The 17,333-nt window shown below is 43.1% G+C and overlaps 1 protein-coding gene across 8 annotated transcripts in view; it reads left to right on the top strand.

Moving 5' to 3' along the window:
* The first annotated feature begins 932 nt into the window (after positions 1–932).
* The window catches only part of ENTPD4 (ectonucleoside triphosphate diphosphohydrolase 4), a 42,401-nt gene continuing 26,000 nt past the window's right edge, over positions 933–17,333 (top strand). For 7 of the 8 annotated variants that reach the window (XM_047759674.1, XM_047759673.1, XM_047759672.1 and 4 more), the window contains exons 1-4: positions 933–1,132; positions 10,273–10,369; positions 12,036–12,233; positions 12,733–12,938. In XM_047759674.1, the coding sequence (XP_047615630.1) occupies positions 10,362–10,369; positions 12,036–12,233; positions 12,733–12,938 (412 nt within the window). In that variant the 5' untranslated portion in view covers positions 933–1,132; positions 10,273–10,361. The remainder of the gene's footprint in view (positions 1,133–10,272; positions 10,370–12,035; positions 12,234–12,732; positions 12,939–17,333) is intronic. The other variant, XM_047759671.1, reaches the window with a different exon arrangement.

The raw sequence follows: 17,333 nt of genomic DNA, 5'->3' as shown, positions 1-17,333 counted from the left end.
TATTTTCTCTACACTTCTTTTCTTAGCTCTGATCAGATATTCATTACATACGAATTATAAGGAAATATTGATGGTGTGATAATACTAGTCTGGCATTTTAGGGGAGCTCTCCTTCAGAGAGAGACTATCATAGTACAAAGCAGTATCTCTAATGGTAAGGACTTTGAAAGGCATACAATTATGAAGGGGCCTGGTCCTAAAATCACAGCATGAAGGTGCCCATGTATCTCTGGGCAGCAGTGTACTCGTTAAAAAGAGAGAGAGGGAGAAGAAAAGGATAAAAAGCCATGATTCTCGAAGTCTCTTCCAGCTCAGTGATTACAGGGCATTTTATTGTTGTGGTTGTTAAGCTAGAGAGTGAGGTTGTGAGCTAAGTACCAGGTCGTGGGGTCAATCTCAGGAACTGGTGTTGTCCATTTTTACTATCTCTTCTCGTAACTTTTGCGTGTGTTGGGGGTGCTCTGTCTAACTCAGGCTCTGATATATGCAACTTTTGGCAAGGACGAAATCTTGATTCTTACTAATTATGGTGGACTTTGAGAATGTCAGTGAATGAGTGTGAGATTTCGTTTCCCACTTGTAAAATAGGGATAGCTACTGGCAACGCTGTAAAAAAAAAATAAAAGTTGAGCAAAAATGCCCAGTTCTTCCTAGGTTTTCAAGTGCTGTTTTCCATAATCCTAAGAAGCACAAAGGAAAGATGAACTGCGATGTTATAGCACTTTGCGGCTCGCTAACAACCAGACAGGCCAGGACTCGTGGTAACCCAGCCACAGCATTCGCTACTTCTGTGATGCAACTTTCACTTTTGGCACTCTCGGAGCCCAGCTGCGCGCTCTGGGTTCTGCCAACAGCCAGGCTCTCGGCTGCCAGTCACCGCGGCGGCAGGCCCCGCCCACGGCGCAGGCCCCGCCCCTAGACGTGCGCGCTCCCGGCGCGAGCGGTGACGCGACGCGAGTGGGGGCCGAGCGGCGGTGGGGCTCTCGGAAAGGAGCCGAGCCTCTGGGAAGCCGCCCCCGGGAAGCCGCGTCCGCGTTGCCGGCGCTGCCTCGCTGCGGTGGCGGTGATGCGCTCCGCCGGTGGATTCCCGCTGCTGGGAGCCGAGACCGACAAGTCGGACGCTGCCAAGCAGGTGAGGCTGCCTTTCCGGTGCACGCGGACGGGGAGGGTGGGCTGCTGAAGCGTCCGGCCGGCGCGGGGACTGTTGGAGCGGGGCCCGGCCGGGCGGCGAGGCCGCGGACTAGCAGCTCTGCCCCGGGGGTCCTCCCCGCCGCCCCTGCTGCGCGACGGCCGTCAGCGCCCGTGACCTGGGGCGGCAGGTGCTGTCCCCCGGCCTCTGGCGGGAGATACCTGGCAGTCGTGCTGTCGCACCCTCTCCGGTGACCGAGCTGGATTCTCCCTCTCTGACACGTAGTGAGCGCGAATCTGGCCCGCACTGGGGAGGGACCTGGCTGGGGAGAGGATGCTGCCCCGAGGACCTCGCGGTTCCTGCCTGCCACCTTGTCGTGACATTTACAAGTCAGCATCGTTTTTCGCTTTGCTCTACTTTTACTGCGTTTCATGGTTTAGATTTCTCTAAAATCTCAATCTAATTAGCTCCATTGAAACAATAGAGCTAATTGAGCGATAAAGTGATGGTAAGAGCAGTGTTTCTCAAACTTGAGTAATACGTGGACACCTCTTAAAGGAACAGTTCGCTTTTTCTCTGGAATTTGTCTCAGAACCCACAGGGGTTCTCAGATCCTAGTTAGATGAACACAGGTTTAGAGCATTTCAGAGAACATTTATCACTATTAGGAAAGAAAAGGAATGCTTTACAATTCAGAAACTTCCATGCTAGAGGATAAACTAGGTTGTTAAAGAATTCTAATTTAGAGATTCTGCTTTGTGTAATGAAAATAACTAATTTTCCAGCCTTAGAGAGGCCTAAAAGAATTAAATTCTTTGTATTATCTTCCATTTGATGTTATCATGTCTTTGTATCAGGTCTCTTCGTGCTGTTTGACACATCAGCAGAATTATAAAATGGAATATTAATTTGTTTAAGTAGTTTAATTGTTTATTTCTGCATTTACCTGCCCATTGATTTATCACTTGTATTCGTCGCATATTGAACCTATGGCTAACGTTCTTCCAGGCCTAAAAGGAATGCATGCTCTCAACCCTTGTGTATATATGTAGTCTGGAAAGAAAAAACAGAAGGAAAGTTGATCTACGTATTTATATTCTGCACATACTTATTCAGAATATTTATTTAAAATAGACTACACATGAGTAAAGGGCAGATTAAGAGTGTGGGAAAACATCAGGAAGTATAACAAGCTAAATCTTGGCAAAGAAAAATATTGACCTGGGCTTTGAGAGAAGTATAATATAGTGAGCAGGACATGTGACTGAGTGGGAAGAGACTTAAGTAAAGGCCCAGGGCAAGAATGAGAATAGCTTGATTGCAGGCAGAGGAGAGACCTGCCAAACTACAGCAGAGAGATGTTATCTGGGGCTGAGGGGAGAACAAGTTAGTGAGATAAGATGGAACCATTTGATGGATGGAAGCTCTCAGATGCCACACAGGGAAGTTAATGTTGATCTGTAGGCTCTGGATGGTTCTTGAGGTGGTCATATTTTGAAGTGACTTCAGGGCATTTTGTGGTGGTGGTCGTTAAGCTAGAGAGTGGGGCTGTGAGTAGGTAATGTTTTACAAAGAGATGTTTCCAAAAAATGGTGTGCACAGTAGAAGGCAGAGGGGAGTGACCAACCTAGAAAACCTGTCTTGAGGTAATGGTACCTGCTCTGGTCATTTTAGATGTGTAGAATAATTAAGGAAGAATTGACAGGACCTGATGAATGACATGAAGTATCAACACACAGATAATTGGGACTCAAAGATAATGAGGACATTAAGATAATTAAGAACCAGGTGACCCCAGGAGTTCCTGTTATGGCGCTGCAGAAATGAATCCAACTAGGATCCATGAGGATTCGGGTTCCATCCCTGGCTTTGCTCAGTAGGTCGGGGATCCTGCATTGCCGTGAACTGTGGTGTAGGTCAAAGACGTGGCTCAGATCCCTTGTAGCTATGGCTGTGGTATAGGCCGGCAGCTACAGCTCCAATTCTACCCCTAGCCTGGGAACCTCCATGTGCTGTGGGTGCGGCCGTAAAAAGAAAAAAAAAGAAGAACTAGGTGACCCCATTCCGTGGTGGTACCCCTCTTAGTCCTGGGGAATTTAGGAAGTGGTATTGGTTTGTGTTAAATGTTTGTGAGCCTAAACGGAGACTAATTGAGTTTTTGGTAATAGAGTAAGCTCAGGATGTGGAACTGAAACTTGAGGAAAGTCAGAGTTGCAGGTCTGGAAAACTACAGAGGTAATGCAGGAAAAGTGTGACCAAAAAGGGATCAAAATGGGGACTCAAAGTTTGCAAATGAACAGTGAGAGGTAGGGAAAAGGTTTAATTAGAACTTGCTATTGAAAAATGAAAGTAAATTTTTAAAAATAAGTAGTAAAGGAGTTCCTGTTGTGGCTTAGTGGGTTAAGGATCCATCATGGTCTCTGAGGATGCAGGTTCTATCCCTGGCTCAGTGAGTTAAGGATCTGCTGTAGTCCCTGTCACAAGCTGTGGCATAGGTCCCAGATGTGGCCCAGAGCCAGTGTTGCTGTGGCTGTGGCATAGGCCTGCAGCTTTAGCTCTGATTCCACCCCTGCCTGGCCCAGGAACTTCCATATGCTGCAGGTGCGCCCATTAAAAAAAAAAAATAGTGAAGAAAATGTAGCTCATAAATGCAACTACATGCATTCTTTTTTTTTTTCTCTATTTTTTTCAAATTGAAGTATAATTGACCTACAACACTATGTTAGTTCCAGGTGCAAAACATAGTGATTCGATAATCCTGTACATTTCGAAAAGATCACCACCGTAAGTGTAGTCAACATACAAACTTATTAAAACATTATTGACTATATTTTCCAGCATATATTTCATCCCTGTAACTCATTTATTTTGAAACTGGAATTTTGTACCTCTTCATCTTCCCCACCTATCATTTCATTCATCCTCCTCATCCCTCTGTCAGCCACCAGCTTATTGATGAGTCTCTTTCTGTCTTATTATGTTTGTTAGATTCTACATATTAGTGAAATCATACAGTACTTGTCAGACTTATTCCACTTAGTGTAATGCCCTCCAGGTCCACCCATGTTGTCACAAATGGCAAGATTCCATTCTTTTTGTGGCTGAGTAATATTCCATTGTATACGTATAATCAGAATTCTTTGATCCATCTGTTGATGGGCACTTAGGTTGCTTCCATGTCTTAGCTGTTGCAAATCCTGCTATGGACATAGCGATGCACAGATCTCTTCAAAGTAGTGTTTTTGTTTCCTTCGGAAAAATATCCAGAAATGGAATTGCTAAATCACGTGGTAGTTCCTTTTGTAATTTTTTGAGGAACCTCCATCCTTTTTTCCTCAGTGGCTGCACCACTTTGCATTCCCACCAGCAAAGCTCGAGGCTCCTCTTGCTCCACATCCTCACCAACACTTGTTACCAAGCCTTCTTCTTAACCAAATCAAGCCATTTCGATGTACTTTTCCCACCTCTGAGTGTCGCGAAGCATCATTCTTTTTTGAAGCACCCTTTGTGCCATCTTACCTGTTCCTCTCAGAGGTCTAGCTCTTCACAGTCTCATTTGTCTGTGATTTTGTTTGGCTGGGATTTCAGAATTTTCTAATGTCCACATCCTTGCATCCTGAATTTGTCACCATAGGAGCCATTTCACTTTGCACTTGACTTGCACTGTTTTCATGTTTTCCTAGGGACTGTCAGTGAGAGTGTGACTGACAAAGACCTTGATTCAGGACCCAATGGACCTAAGAATGTTCAGCTAAGGGAGCCCACCAGATGAAGTCGTGAGAGTTAATGCATCTCTCTGGTGATAGGTCAATTTAGGCCTTTTAAAAACAGGCAATTTTAGGGAGTTCCCGTTGTGGTTCAGTGCTCAACAAGCTCAACTAGTATCCATGAGGACTCGGGTTCGATCCCTAGCCTTGCTTAGTGGGTTAAGGATCCAGCATTGCTATGAGCTGGGGTGTAGGTCACAGATACGGCTCGGATCTGGTGTTGCTGAGGGTCTTGGCACAGGCTGGCAGCTACAGCTCTAATTCGACCCCTAGCCTAAGAACCTCCATGCCGTGGGTGTGGCCCTAAAAAAAAACAGGCAATTTTATATAATTAATATTGCTAAGAGTTTGCCTCCCTAAACTCTGGTGCTGAGATTCGTAGCTGCAAATGCAATTGGAGTTTACTCTTTTTTTTTTGTCTTTTTGCCATTTCTTGGGCCACTCCCGAAGCATATGGAGGTTCCCAGGCTAGGGGTCGAATAGGAGCCATAGCCGCTGGCCTACGCCAGAGCCGTAGCAACGTGGGATCCGAGTCACCTCTGCAACCTACACCACAGCTCATGGCAACACCGGATCCTTAACCTACTGAGCAAGGCCAGGGATCGAACCTGCAACCTCATGGTTCCTAGTCGGATTTTCGTTAACCAGTGAGCCACAATGGGAACTCCTGGAGTTTACATTTTCAGATCAAATTACCATATTGTTGACTACTAGGGAATAGTTAGCTATACTTTTGTCCTAAATAAAAGTAATTACTTCAGCAGTTTATAAGCTATCCTATTTCAACACAAATTTTGTAACTTACAGAAATACTTGTTTATCCTCATGGTTAAAAATCATCACATATCTCAAAAAAATAAGTCCTGAGACAAACACCAGATTAAATGACGTTTACTAAGTTTGCTATGAGGCTTCCTAACAGTTCCTCTTCCTTGAAATGTATTCTGTTTTTTCCTCCCCACTCCAAAGCCTTCCTCCCACCTCCAGGAATCTTTCTGTTAACATGGTAGCCTTCATCGTGCTCTTCTCTGAACTCTTACAACAAGAATTGGGATCATTTAACATTGACCTGTTAGCCTCTTGATTATTTCTGGGATATTAGTGGTTCTCACAACCTTTTTCCCTCCCACTGGTTAGCAAGGTATCATCAGACTTTAATCTCTGCCCATCTGATGGTGGCGAAGTCTTGGTTTTAATTTATATTTTTCTAAATACAAGTGAAGTTAGATTTTATCAGGCATTTGTATTTCTTATTTTGTTAATCTCCAATTATCCTTGCTCATTTTTCTGTTCTAGTGTTTTTCTCATTTAGGCATAAGTACTTTTATGTGTAAGGGATGTTTACCTTTTGTCATGTACAAGTAATTTTCCCCAGCCTTGTGTGGAAGGGATTTTTTTTTTTAAACACTCTGAAGTCTTAAATGCATGAGTGGATGTATTTTCTTTTATTTATTTATGGTTTGAGATACTAATGTCTTTTGAAGGAAAGTCTTATTCTAAAATTATGTAAATATCTGCCTACATTTTCATCTTATGTTTTTGTGGATTATTTAATATTTAAATCTTTGAGCCTTCGAAATTTTAATAAAAGGCGTGAGATGGTAATCTCACCATATTCAAATGCTAAAAGGTAGCTAGCTACCTTATTTAAAAAAATATGAAAGTGTATTTAAACATCTAGGTAATTAACTTTTTTTCCTTTTTGTGTAAACTTTTAAATCACAAATATTGTTTGTCCTAAGCTTTGGATACGTGTATGATATGGACACTGGATCAAAACCTGAAATAATTAAAACAACTTTTGCCCCTTTGTCAGGTCGGCATTATTAATCCATTTTACTTTATAACATCTGTGTGTATGTATGTTTTGTCCCCTCTCCCTCATTATAAATTCTTTAAGGGCAGGTGCATATCTGATTCATTCTTACATCCGCTGTTCCCAGCCACCCATGAAACAGACAGTAGTTGCTCATCATTCGTGTGACTGGTTGCTGGGGAAACACAGGATAAGCGATTATCCCTTCCAGTGAGGTGTTTGCCATGTGATGAGAAAGTCAACCACAATCATAATGCTGCTGTGATGAGCCAGTACTTTGGGGACATGAAAATGAGGGAAGTCCTCCTGGAAGGTCACTCTGGTTGCATCATCACAAGGAACACATAAGAGGCCAAGAGGTGCACCCTAGCGGAGTGTCATTCCACAAATGCAGAGGGATGAGGGCATTCCAGTGTCTTGCAGCTTGAGTTTAGTGTGACTGGAGCACAGGGCACAGATCTGTCTCATTGGCCTGTCAGGGGATAGGACTCGAAAGATGGAAGATGGCCGGATCAGTCCTCTCTGATGCAGAAGCTGCCTGTGGCTGTGGAGCCCTTGAAATAAGGGCTCATGCAACTGACAGACTGAACGTTTTTCTCTCCCTTTTAAATAAATTTTGTTCATTAAAACAGCATCTTTATCCATGAAGATTGTTACATACATTCAAGAGTTATTATTTATCCAGTATATAGTTCTTTTTTTTATTGAGGTATAGTTGATTTACAGTGTTGTGTAAATTTCATGTGTTACAACACAGTGACTCACAATTTTTAAAGATTATGCTCAATTTATAGTTATTATAATATATTGACTATATTCCCTGTGCTGTACAGTATATCCTTATAGCTTATCTTTTTTTTTTTTTTTTGGTCTTTTTTGCCATTTCTTGGGCCGCTCCCACGGCATATGGATGTTCCCAGACTATGAGTCAAATCGGAGCTGTAGCCACCGGCCTATGCCACAGCCACAGCAACGCAGGATCCGAGCCGAGTCTGCAACCTACACCACAGCTCACGGCAACACCGGATCCTTAACCCACTGAGCAAGGCCAGAGATTGAACCCGCAACCTCATGGTTCTTAAGCGGATTTGTTAATCACTGTGCCACAACAGGAACTCCTATTTTATACATAGTAGTTTGTACCTCTTAATCCCCTACTTCTCTCTTTCCCCTCCCTGCTTCCGTCTCCCTACTGGTAACCACTAGTTTACTCGTTATAACTGTGAGCGAGGCAAAACTGAATTTTTTTATATAACGGTTTTTTTTGTTTGTTTTTTGGCTGCAACGTGGAGTAGCTTGATGTGGGATCTCAGTTCCCAGACCCGGGATTGAACTCAGGCTGCAGCCGTGAACGCACTGAATCCTAATCATTAGACCACCAGGGAACTCCCAAGAAACTGAATTTTTAAATTTTAATGACTTTAAGTAGCCACACATGGCAATGGCTATCATATGGAACAACGCAAGACCAGTCAAGAGGGCCCCCTTTGCCATCCTAAGGAGTTAGGACTTTTTCCTGAGTGGGGAAGAAGAGTTGGGAGGTGGTACAAAGTGTCATGATTCCCACTCGTTTTAGAAAGATTCCTCTGGTATGTAAGTTTATAACCTTTCTGGGTCCCAGAACTCTGAAATGTGATTTATTGCCAGGCCTTTTCCTAGAGGCTGCCATGCTGGGAGTGCAGCGGACAGTCAAGCAGACCTAAATCTGGCCCCTGAAGGGGCTTGCATTCTGGAGAGGGGAGACATATGAGCAACAGAAATGCAAACACATGCACTGCGTTAGAGGACAGGCTAGGGGTGTGGATTCACATACTTGAATGTCAGCTCTTTTATTTATGATCACCTTTTATTAGCTGGGTGACCTCAGACATGTTACTTAGCCTCTCTGCTTCATCTGTAAAATATTATGCAAATACTACCTACCTCGATGGTTGATAGGAGGAATAAAGGAGTTCTTGTAAAGCATTTGAGCAGGGCCCGGCACATAGTAACCACTACACAAGTAGTTAATAAGTAAACACCCAGGAGGAGAAGTCACTCAGGGAAGAGAGCTGGATGGAGGGGAGAGCTGACAGTTATAGATTGGGTGGCCAGGGCAAGGCTTCTTGAGAAAGTGACATTGAATAAAGACCTGAAGGGCGTGAACAACTAAGCCATATGAATTATTTCCAAGTAGAAGAAGCAGCACATCAGAGGCCCTGAGACCAGACAGTGGCTGGCACGTGTGCAGACAGTGCAGACGCTGGTGTGCTGGACTGGAATGAGAAGGGGCGAGTGGAGAGGGAGGTCAGAGCAGGACAGGTGGTGAGCAGTCAGGGCACGGCCCGTGGCCTTTATTTATGGGCGAAGGGAGCCCTTGGAGGATTTCCAGCACAAGATGAACAGGATCCTGGACCTGAGCAGGGGTAGGGGTGGATGTCAGTGTCAGATGAAGAATCTGCCTAAAGCTATTGGCTGAGGAGTTGGAGAGCCTCAGGTCAGGGACCGTCGTCGTGATGGGTCAGGGGAAGAAACTGACCTCAGGCAAAAGCCTGAAGGAAAGGGACAGATTTTAGATAAATCGAAATTAAAGGAATGGAAGGTCTCTGTAAGAAACTGGCTTTGGAGGATGAAGCGGTGGTGGGGGTGGATCAGGCACGCTCCCTAGTTGCTGCTTTGAGCAGTGGGTGAGATTGAGCACTAGGAGCGGGTGAGAGCTGCAGTTGAAGGATTTCATTTTGAAAGTGTCTCTTCTGGGCCTGGGCAGTGTTCTGATGGGTGTAACAGTAGGTGCTTGAAGATGTGTATCTGTAACTCAGAAGAAAAGCACAGGGTGGAGAAAGAAAGTTCCAGGTGTCATATCATTGAAGCAGTAACTGAAGTTGACCAGAAACAGAGCTTGGAGTTAGAAGAGATTGGAGCCAGGACAGAAGACCTGGGTAACAGAGCGGACAAGGTGTGTGTGACTGCGGAGACGTGGAAAACCCTGAGATGCAGTTGTTCAAGGGCTAAGAGGCAGACTAGGGGAATGGCACCCTGAGCGGCCTGGTCAGGGGCAAAGCGCTGCCACGAGACCGAGAAAGAGCCCCACTATCACACGTCCTCTGGATCAGGCAGGTTGGAAGGAGGCCCTGGCCATGGCTGCCTGTTCTCTCTGTGAGCTGAGGTCTGGGCTGGAGGAGTGGAAGCAGCTGTGAAGGTGGCGAAGAGCTCCCTAGGAAACGGAGACTCAAGTGGTACCTTGTACATGGAAAAAGATCTGGTAGACATTTATCAGATGACTGCCCGTCTCCTACTCCCACCCCTAATTTTCTGTAACGTAATGTAAAGTAGTTAAGACCTATTTGGTGACTTGTATTTTGGGATCACTGACTGATTCACTTTTAGGTAGAAAGCACTAACTAGTGCCAGACTATTGTTATCTCTTTTGATGTTGGCCTGAAACTAACTTCAAAATGTGTTACTCACAGTAAACCCTGCTAAGAGTTTCAGTGCCGGGATCATGGATTTGAACACTCACTTGATAAAGAACTTGGCTGTTTTCTTGGATTGTGCCACCTTTGTGTGTCTCACTTCCCCAGCAGGAGGAACAGGAGGGCTCTAATGCCAGGACTTCCATAATGGTGCATGAGGACTGACTCCTACCCTGCCTGACCTCTGACCCATCAGCATGGGGAGGTGAGTGACGGTGCCCAATCACTGGTGCTGAAAAGCCTGAGATTTCAGTGTCACAGAAACAGGTCTCAAGAGGGGGGAAAAAACCTAAATCCCGAGTGAAAAGTGTTCAAAGTTGTGCTACACTTCTGTTTAACCCCGTGGTTCTTCCAGGCCCCACTGGGGCTCCTGTCACAGAAGGAAAGTGATAATGCCACATGGGTCCTATGGAGGTTCATGTGGTTTATTTACAATAAGGGCATGCATGTTGGAATCTGTGAGGAGTTGAATTAAACACTGGACAACTGTCTATAAGCCTCGGAGGTAGGAAGGAGTGAGTAGCTCCAAGGAGCGGCCCGTGAACCAGCATGGAGCCTAGGAACTACAAATAGAAAATTCCATCAGGTTAGCAGGATACCTCCGCCTCTGTGAGATATTTTAGTCCGTGAGGCACTCTTTAAAGGGAAGAGTGGAGAAAATAACTGTAAAACAATAGACTTTATCCTAATAGCAGCAAGAATTTTTTTAAGCCGAATTCCTGACATAAACTGAGAAGAAAATTGTTTATTTGTAAAAATGAATTCCCTCTGTGGATCAGTGGCAGGATCAGTGGCATCTCTGGAGCCCTGGGACTTAGATTTGATCCCAAGCCTGGCACAGCGGGTTAAGGATCGGGCATTGCCGCAAGCTGTGGCGTAGGTCACAACTGCACCTGGGATCTGATCCCTGGCCTGGGAACTCCACATGCCATGGGGTGGCCAAAAATGAAGGAAAAAAAAAGTCTCAAGAATATTTCTAAAAACACAGGACATACAAACTTATTTATCTACTGCTATGGGAATGTCATTAAATATACTGTTTTCTCCCATTTTCTCACACACTCAGCACGGAGAAGTTGGCCTTGGATTTCAGGGTTGAAAATCTTACTTCGCCTGGGCTGTTTATATGTTTCTACTCTAATGGGCAAAGATTTGGCCACCAGCACATTCAGCCACCTTGGCAGGCTTTCCTTATTATATGTATTTCTGTGCTCTAAATTCATCACCCTTTAACCTGGTTTCCATGTGGATTTATTTATTTGTCTCATTGAACTTATTCTTGTAAGCTGTCTCTAATTCTGTTTTTGGAACAAAGCAGGGTACAAATAAAAACTATCTGTTTTTTGTTTTGTTTTGTTTCATTCTGTCTTGTGTTTTTAGGGCCACACCTGCAGTATACGAAAGTTCCCAGGCTAGGAGTCAAATTGGAGCTGTAGCTGCCAGCCTACAACACCATAGCCAGATCCGAGCTGCAGCTGCAAGCTACACCACAGCTCAGGGCGATGCCAGATCATTAACCCAGAGTGAGGCCTGGGATTGAACCCATGTCCTCATGGATAATAGTCAGGTTGGTTACTGCTGAACCACAGTGGGAACTCCAAAAAAACTACCGGTTTTATTCAGATAAAAAAAACAGGAAAGGGGGAAACACAGATGTGTCCTACCCATTGGGGCCTAATTCTCATTCACATTATTACCTAATGAGTTATGTAGCAAAATCACAATATGGACGGTGCTGGTACACAGATAACCCACTGGCAGGGAAACAGGGGCAGCCCCAGCAGAATGTCTTACTTTCAGATCAGTGTAGGGGCGGGCGGGGGCTCTCTGGAGCAGACTGCTTCAACTAAACCTGGCTTTCGGAATTTCAGGATCGGCATCTCCTGTCTTTTCCCTGCTTCCTGGCATTTCAGCATCTCTCCAGTGGGGTGCCCTCGAATTCTGAACACCAACCTACGCCAGATTATTGTCGTTAGTATTCTGGCTGCTGCTGTTTCACTTCTATACTTTTCCGTTGTTATAATCCGAAATAAGTACGGGCGGCTCTCCAGAGACAAGAAGTTTCAAAAGTAAGAGGAAAAACATTTGTTTTCTAGATGGGACACCCTGCCTTCATTCTAGGTCTTCAAGACTTTGGGGATTAGGTTGGAATTTAAAGGAGCATGTGGCTGGAGGAAATGGATTTGGTACTGAATACAGCGTGGCATGAAAAATTAAACTGCTTAAAGCCATTTAATCATTAACCACCAAATCCACATCATAAGAGGATTTCAGCATAAGCTGCTCCTGTGATATCTTTTAAGCTGACTTTTCAGTTAATGTCGATAGTTTGGAAATGGAGTGTCGCTTTTCGTTGAACTTACTTAAAGGAATGGCAAGTGTGTATCTGATTTAGATTTATCACTTCCACTTTTTTTGTTTTCTTTTGATTTGTGAATCACTTGGCCATTGTAAAAGCGTCACAGTGGTGCTGCCTCACTGCTTAGAGATCACTGACTTGGTATTTATCTATTGCATTATTGATACTCTCTGTCCCATTAAAAGCATATGTTTGTTTCTCTAAACGAGGTACTTGGCACGAGTCACTGACATTGAAGCTACAGACACCAGCAACCCCAATGTGAACTACGGAATCGTGGTGGACTGTGGTAGCAGCGGGTCCCGGATATTTGTCTACTGCTGGCCCAGACATAATGGCAATCCTCATGATCTGCTGGATATCAGACAGATGAGGGACAAAAACCGCAAGCCTGTGGTTATGAAAATAAAGCCTGGTATGTAAACAACAAGTATTGGATTGTTACCCAGGTTCTTCGCCTGCGTCCTCTGTGCTGGCTTTCACCCCATTCCCTTTTTCTCCTCACAGTCATCACCTTCAGTCAGAGCTCACACCAGGACCATTTGGTCTCCCTGTTTCGATTTCTTTTCCCTTTTCTATCCATCTTACATAAGGTGGCTTAACACCTTCATTAAATAGTCAAAGCCCTTGGCTGTCTTTTGTCTCCTGAAGCATTTATTGTAGTGCCTTGCTTATGGTGTCTGCTCAAATGTTTGCTGGTTGACATTAATTATGGAGGGATTATTTTCTCCTTGGTAGCCATTGGTTTCTATCCTTAATGAGAAGGTAGTTTCAGATAACTCGTGGATATCTGTACTTGACATGGATATATATTTGTTATTTTTAAACATTGCTGCCCCAGTGTATTTTTAAGTCAGTGTCTTATGCAAAAATTGGGGTTTGCCTTCCCCATTAGACAATTGACATCAGTAGTTCTCAATCTTCTTCTGTATCTACACCGTTTCCCTGGGCAGCACCCTTCTCTCAGTAGTATTAGGAATGGAAGACGTCAGGAGGACCTTGAAATAGGCATCTTGAATGGTTGATAATCAACAGTGCCACTGGACCATAGAGAGATTCAGCACTTTTATTTCATCTTACTATTGTGTTAAATGGCAAAATAGTAAATCTAAAAATTACAAGGAATTTATCTCTTAAAATATTAGAGAATGATGATAAAAATAACTATCGTAGCTTCTTATCTCCTGTTTCAAAAATGTCAGTGAAAAGGAGATTTGCTTTTAACTGATAAGAAAACCTGCCCTCCTGAAATGATTCCTAACCAGTAGACTACAGACCCCTTGCATTCTGCTCATTCTTCAGTGATTAAGTCAGGCCACACTTTCTTCTTCAGAAAACATGTGACAAGCTGATTGTTCTTTGAGGTTTGGGCGCCAACATATTGCTCAGAAAATTCAAAATCTCTACCTCATTTTTCAGGTTAGAGGAAGCTTAATATGAGTCTCCATACAAGCATTATTTTGATATCACAATACATGTCCATGAACATTTTTGGAAGTTATTTATAGATTATTTTCTTTGTCTTAGTGAATAACTTAATTTTTAGTTTTCTATTTTCTTAAATTTTTATGTGTCTCTAAATATAGAAACACTTGCAGTGTTAAAGCAAGATTGACTAAATACATTCATCAGAAAATTTAAAAATAAAACTCTGGAAAGCACTTTACGTTTCATCTGGCTTCACATCCCAGGTTCTCTCAGAGATTAACCTGCTCTCATGAAATAAGGTGAAAACTTCTGTGCCTTTGAGCTGTCTTTAGATAACAAGGGACAGCTACAACAGCATCCCTGAATCTCATTGAATTCTCTCTGATACTGCAAGAAATGTTTTAAGTGGAAATTCAAACGCCTTTTTATAGCACTTCTCTGTCCTGAGGTACAGACTCTTGTGTATAGCAGTATAACAAATTTCTTTAGTAGATTCTGGATAGTACTGGTGTTGGTGCCTATTGAAAAAGCATTGTATGTAAAGTCAGAAAAATCTGACTTTTTAGCCTGTTTGCTGCTGATTGCTTTGACATCTTTCTGTGCCCACAATTTCCTAATCTGTGAGATAAATTTTAGACTTCTAGACCCCCTCAGCTTTAATATATTGGCGACTAAATGACAGCTGGAAATAGTCATTCACTTATATACTCATTTAGCAAATATTTGCTGAGCACCTGCTATTTGCCAGGCACTGTGTCAGGTGCTGAGCTGAGAACACATTTGAATAAGACACAGTGTGTACCCTCAAGAAGCTTCCAGTTAAAATGAGACAGGCAAGCAAATAGGTCGTTTTCAATGAGGTGGAATGAGTGCTACATCTAGAGGTGGGGGTAAGCATGGAATGTAGTGAGAGATCACCTTCGGGGTCCTGTTAGGGGAGACCTCCAGACAGTAAGAAGCTCAGTGGGTGAGTAGGAGTCAGTCAGGTGAAGGAGGAGGGGGGAGATAGTCAAAGAGAAGGCTCTCCTTGGTGGGAATGCAGGGGCCCTAAGGGCAGAGTATGATGCAGTGTAGAAATTTTACTCGGTCGTACAGTTGAAGTGGAATGGAAGGAATGTGGCGAGGTTATATTGTTCTAGAGCTGAGCTATACCTGGGGGGCATTGAGGAGCCACCAGAGGATCTCAAGACAGGGACACCCTTTGCATAGCAAATGGTCAGGGGATTCCCAGGACTGGAGAGTAGGATGTGTTGCAGCAGGCTGGCTGAGGCTGGCGGTGTCTGAAACAGATGAGAGGTGAAATAATGTGAAAGGAACCTAGGACAGGCAATCAGTGAAACCCAGAATGCATGTTGGAGTGAAGGAGGGGGGCTTTATCTAGGATACTGGCTGGGGCTGCTGAATAGCCAGTAATGGTGGTCACTGAGTTGGCTAACAAGCAGTAAGAGCAGGTTTGTAGTAGAAGTCGAGTTCAGGTTTACATATGTTGCTGTGACACAAGCACATGGCCATGTCCAGTGGACAGTTACTACATCCTGAGCTGGAGTTTGGGGCAGAGATCTGAGTGGCTACTGAAAAGATTTAGAGATCTGAGACATAGATGGTGATGGCAGCTGTGGGATTGAGTGAACTTGCCTGAGGACAGTGCAGGCATGTTTTCTTAAGAGCAAGAATGAGCTTGTGCAGTTGATCCCATGTCTGACACATAGTAGTTGCTTAATTAAGTCCATGTTTGATGACTGAGAAGAGAGCATAGGATTGAACATTTAGTACCACCATCATTTAAAGCCAAGACACTGTGGAAAGAGTTGCCAGAGGGATAGGGAAAAACTAAGAGAGTATGGTGTATAGCTTGAATTTCTTTCAAATTAGCCACATTAAGGAAGCATAACTTCTTTTCGTTTGTATCTCTAAATCCCCTACCCCATCTCACCCTAACACCCTTCTTTCTCTCCACCAGTGACCACTAGTTTGTTCTCTGTATCTGAGAGTTTGCTTCTTTTTTATTGCATTTACTAGTTTTATTTCTTATAGTCCACATATAAGTGATAACATACAAGTATCTTTGTCTGACTTATTTCACTAAGCATAATATTCTCCAGGTCCAGCCATGATACTGAAAATGGCAAAATTTTTCATTCTTTTTTTCTGCCTAATATTCCATTGTGTGTGTGTGTGCATGCATTTGTATACACACACACACACACACATATAAAAAAGTCTCTTCTTTATTCATTCTTCTGTGGTTGGACACTTAGGTAGCTTCCATATCTTGGCAGTTGTAAATAATGTTGCTGTGAACATTGGGGGTACATGTATCCTTTCAAATTAGCTTTTTTGTTTTCTTCAGATACACCCAGGAGTGGATTTGCTGGATCTATTTTTGTTTTTTTGAGGAACCTCAATACTGTTTTCCACAGTGGCTATACTAATTTACATTCCCATCAGCAGTATATGAGGGTTCCCTTTTCTCCAACATTTGTTATTTGTGGTCTTTGTTGATAGCCATTCTGACAAGTATGAGGTGACTCATTGCAGCTTTGATTTGCATTTCTCTGATGATTAGTGATGTTGAGCATCTTTTCATGTACCTGTGGGCTAACTGTATATCTTCTTTGGAATAATGTCTATTCAGGTCTCCTGCCCATTTTTTAATCAGATTTTAGTTACATGAGCAATTTATGTATGTTGGATATTAACCCTTTTTTGGTCATGTCAATTGCAAATATTTTCTCCCATTCAGTAGGTTGTCTTTCTGTTTTGTCAGTGGTGTCCTTTACTATGCAAAAGCTTTAAGTTAAGTTAGCTTCCGTTTGGTTTGTTTTTGTTTTTGTTTTTTGCTTTGCTTTTATTTCTTTTGCCTTAGGAGCCAGATCCAAAAAAATATATTGCTATAATTTATGTTAAAGAGTGTTCCACCTATGTTTTCTTCTAGGAGTTTTATGGTTTTTGGTATCACATTAGATCTTTAGTCCATTTTGAGTTTATTTTTGCATATAGTGTGAGAAAATGTTCAAATTTCATTCCTTTACTTGTACCTGCCTGGTTTTCCCAGCAGTGCTTATTGAAGAGATTGTCTCTTCTCCATTGCATACTTGCCTCCTTTGTCATAGATTAAATAACCATAGGTGCATGGGTTTATTTCTGAGCTCTCTATTCTGTTCATTGATCAATGTGTCTGTTTTTGTGCTGGTACCTTACTATATTGATTACTGTAACTTTGTAATATAGTCTAAAGTCAGGAGTGTGATACCTCCAGCTCTGTTCTTCTTTCTCAAGATTGTTTTGGCTATTTGGGTTCTTTTGTGTTTCTGTGAAAATTTTAAAATTACATGTTCTTGTTCTGTGAAAAATGCCATTGGTATTTTCATAGGGATTGCAT

The sequence above is a fragment of the Phacochoerus africanus genome, chromosome 15 (genome assembly GCF_016906955.1).
Source record: "Phacochoerus africanus isolate WHEZ1 chromosome 15, ROS_Pafr_v1, whole genome shotgun sequence".
In the NCBI taxonomy this organism is placed as follows: Eukaryota; Metazoa; Chordata; class Mammalia; order Artiodactyla; family Suidae; genus Phacochoerus; species Phacochoerus africanus.
The sequence above is the reverse complement of the archived record's forward strand: the minus strand, read 5'-3'. Positions and strand labels throughout refer to the sequence as shown.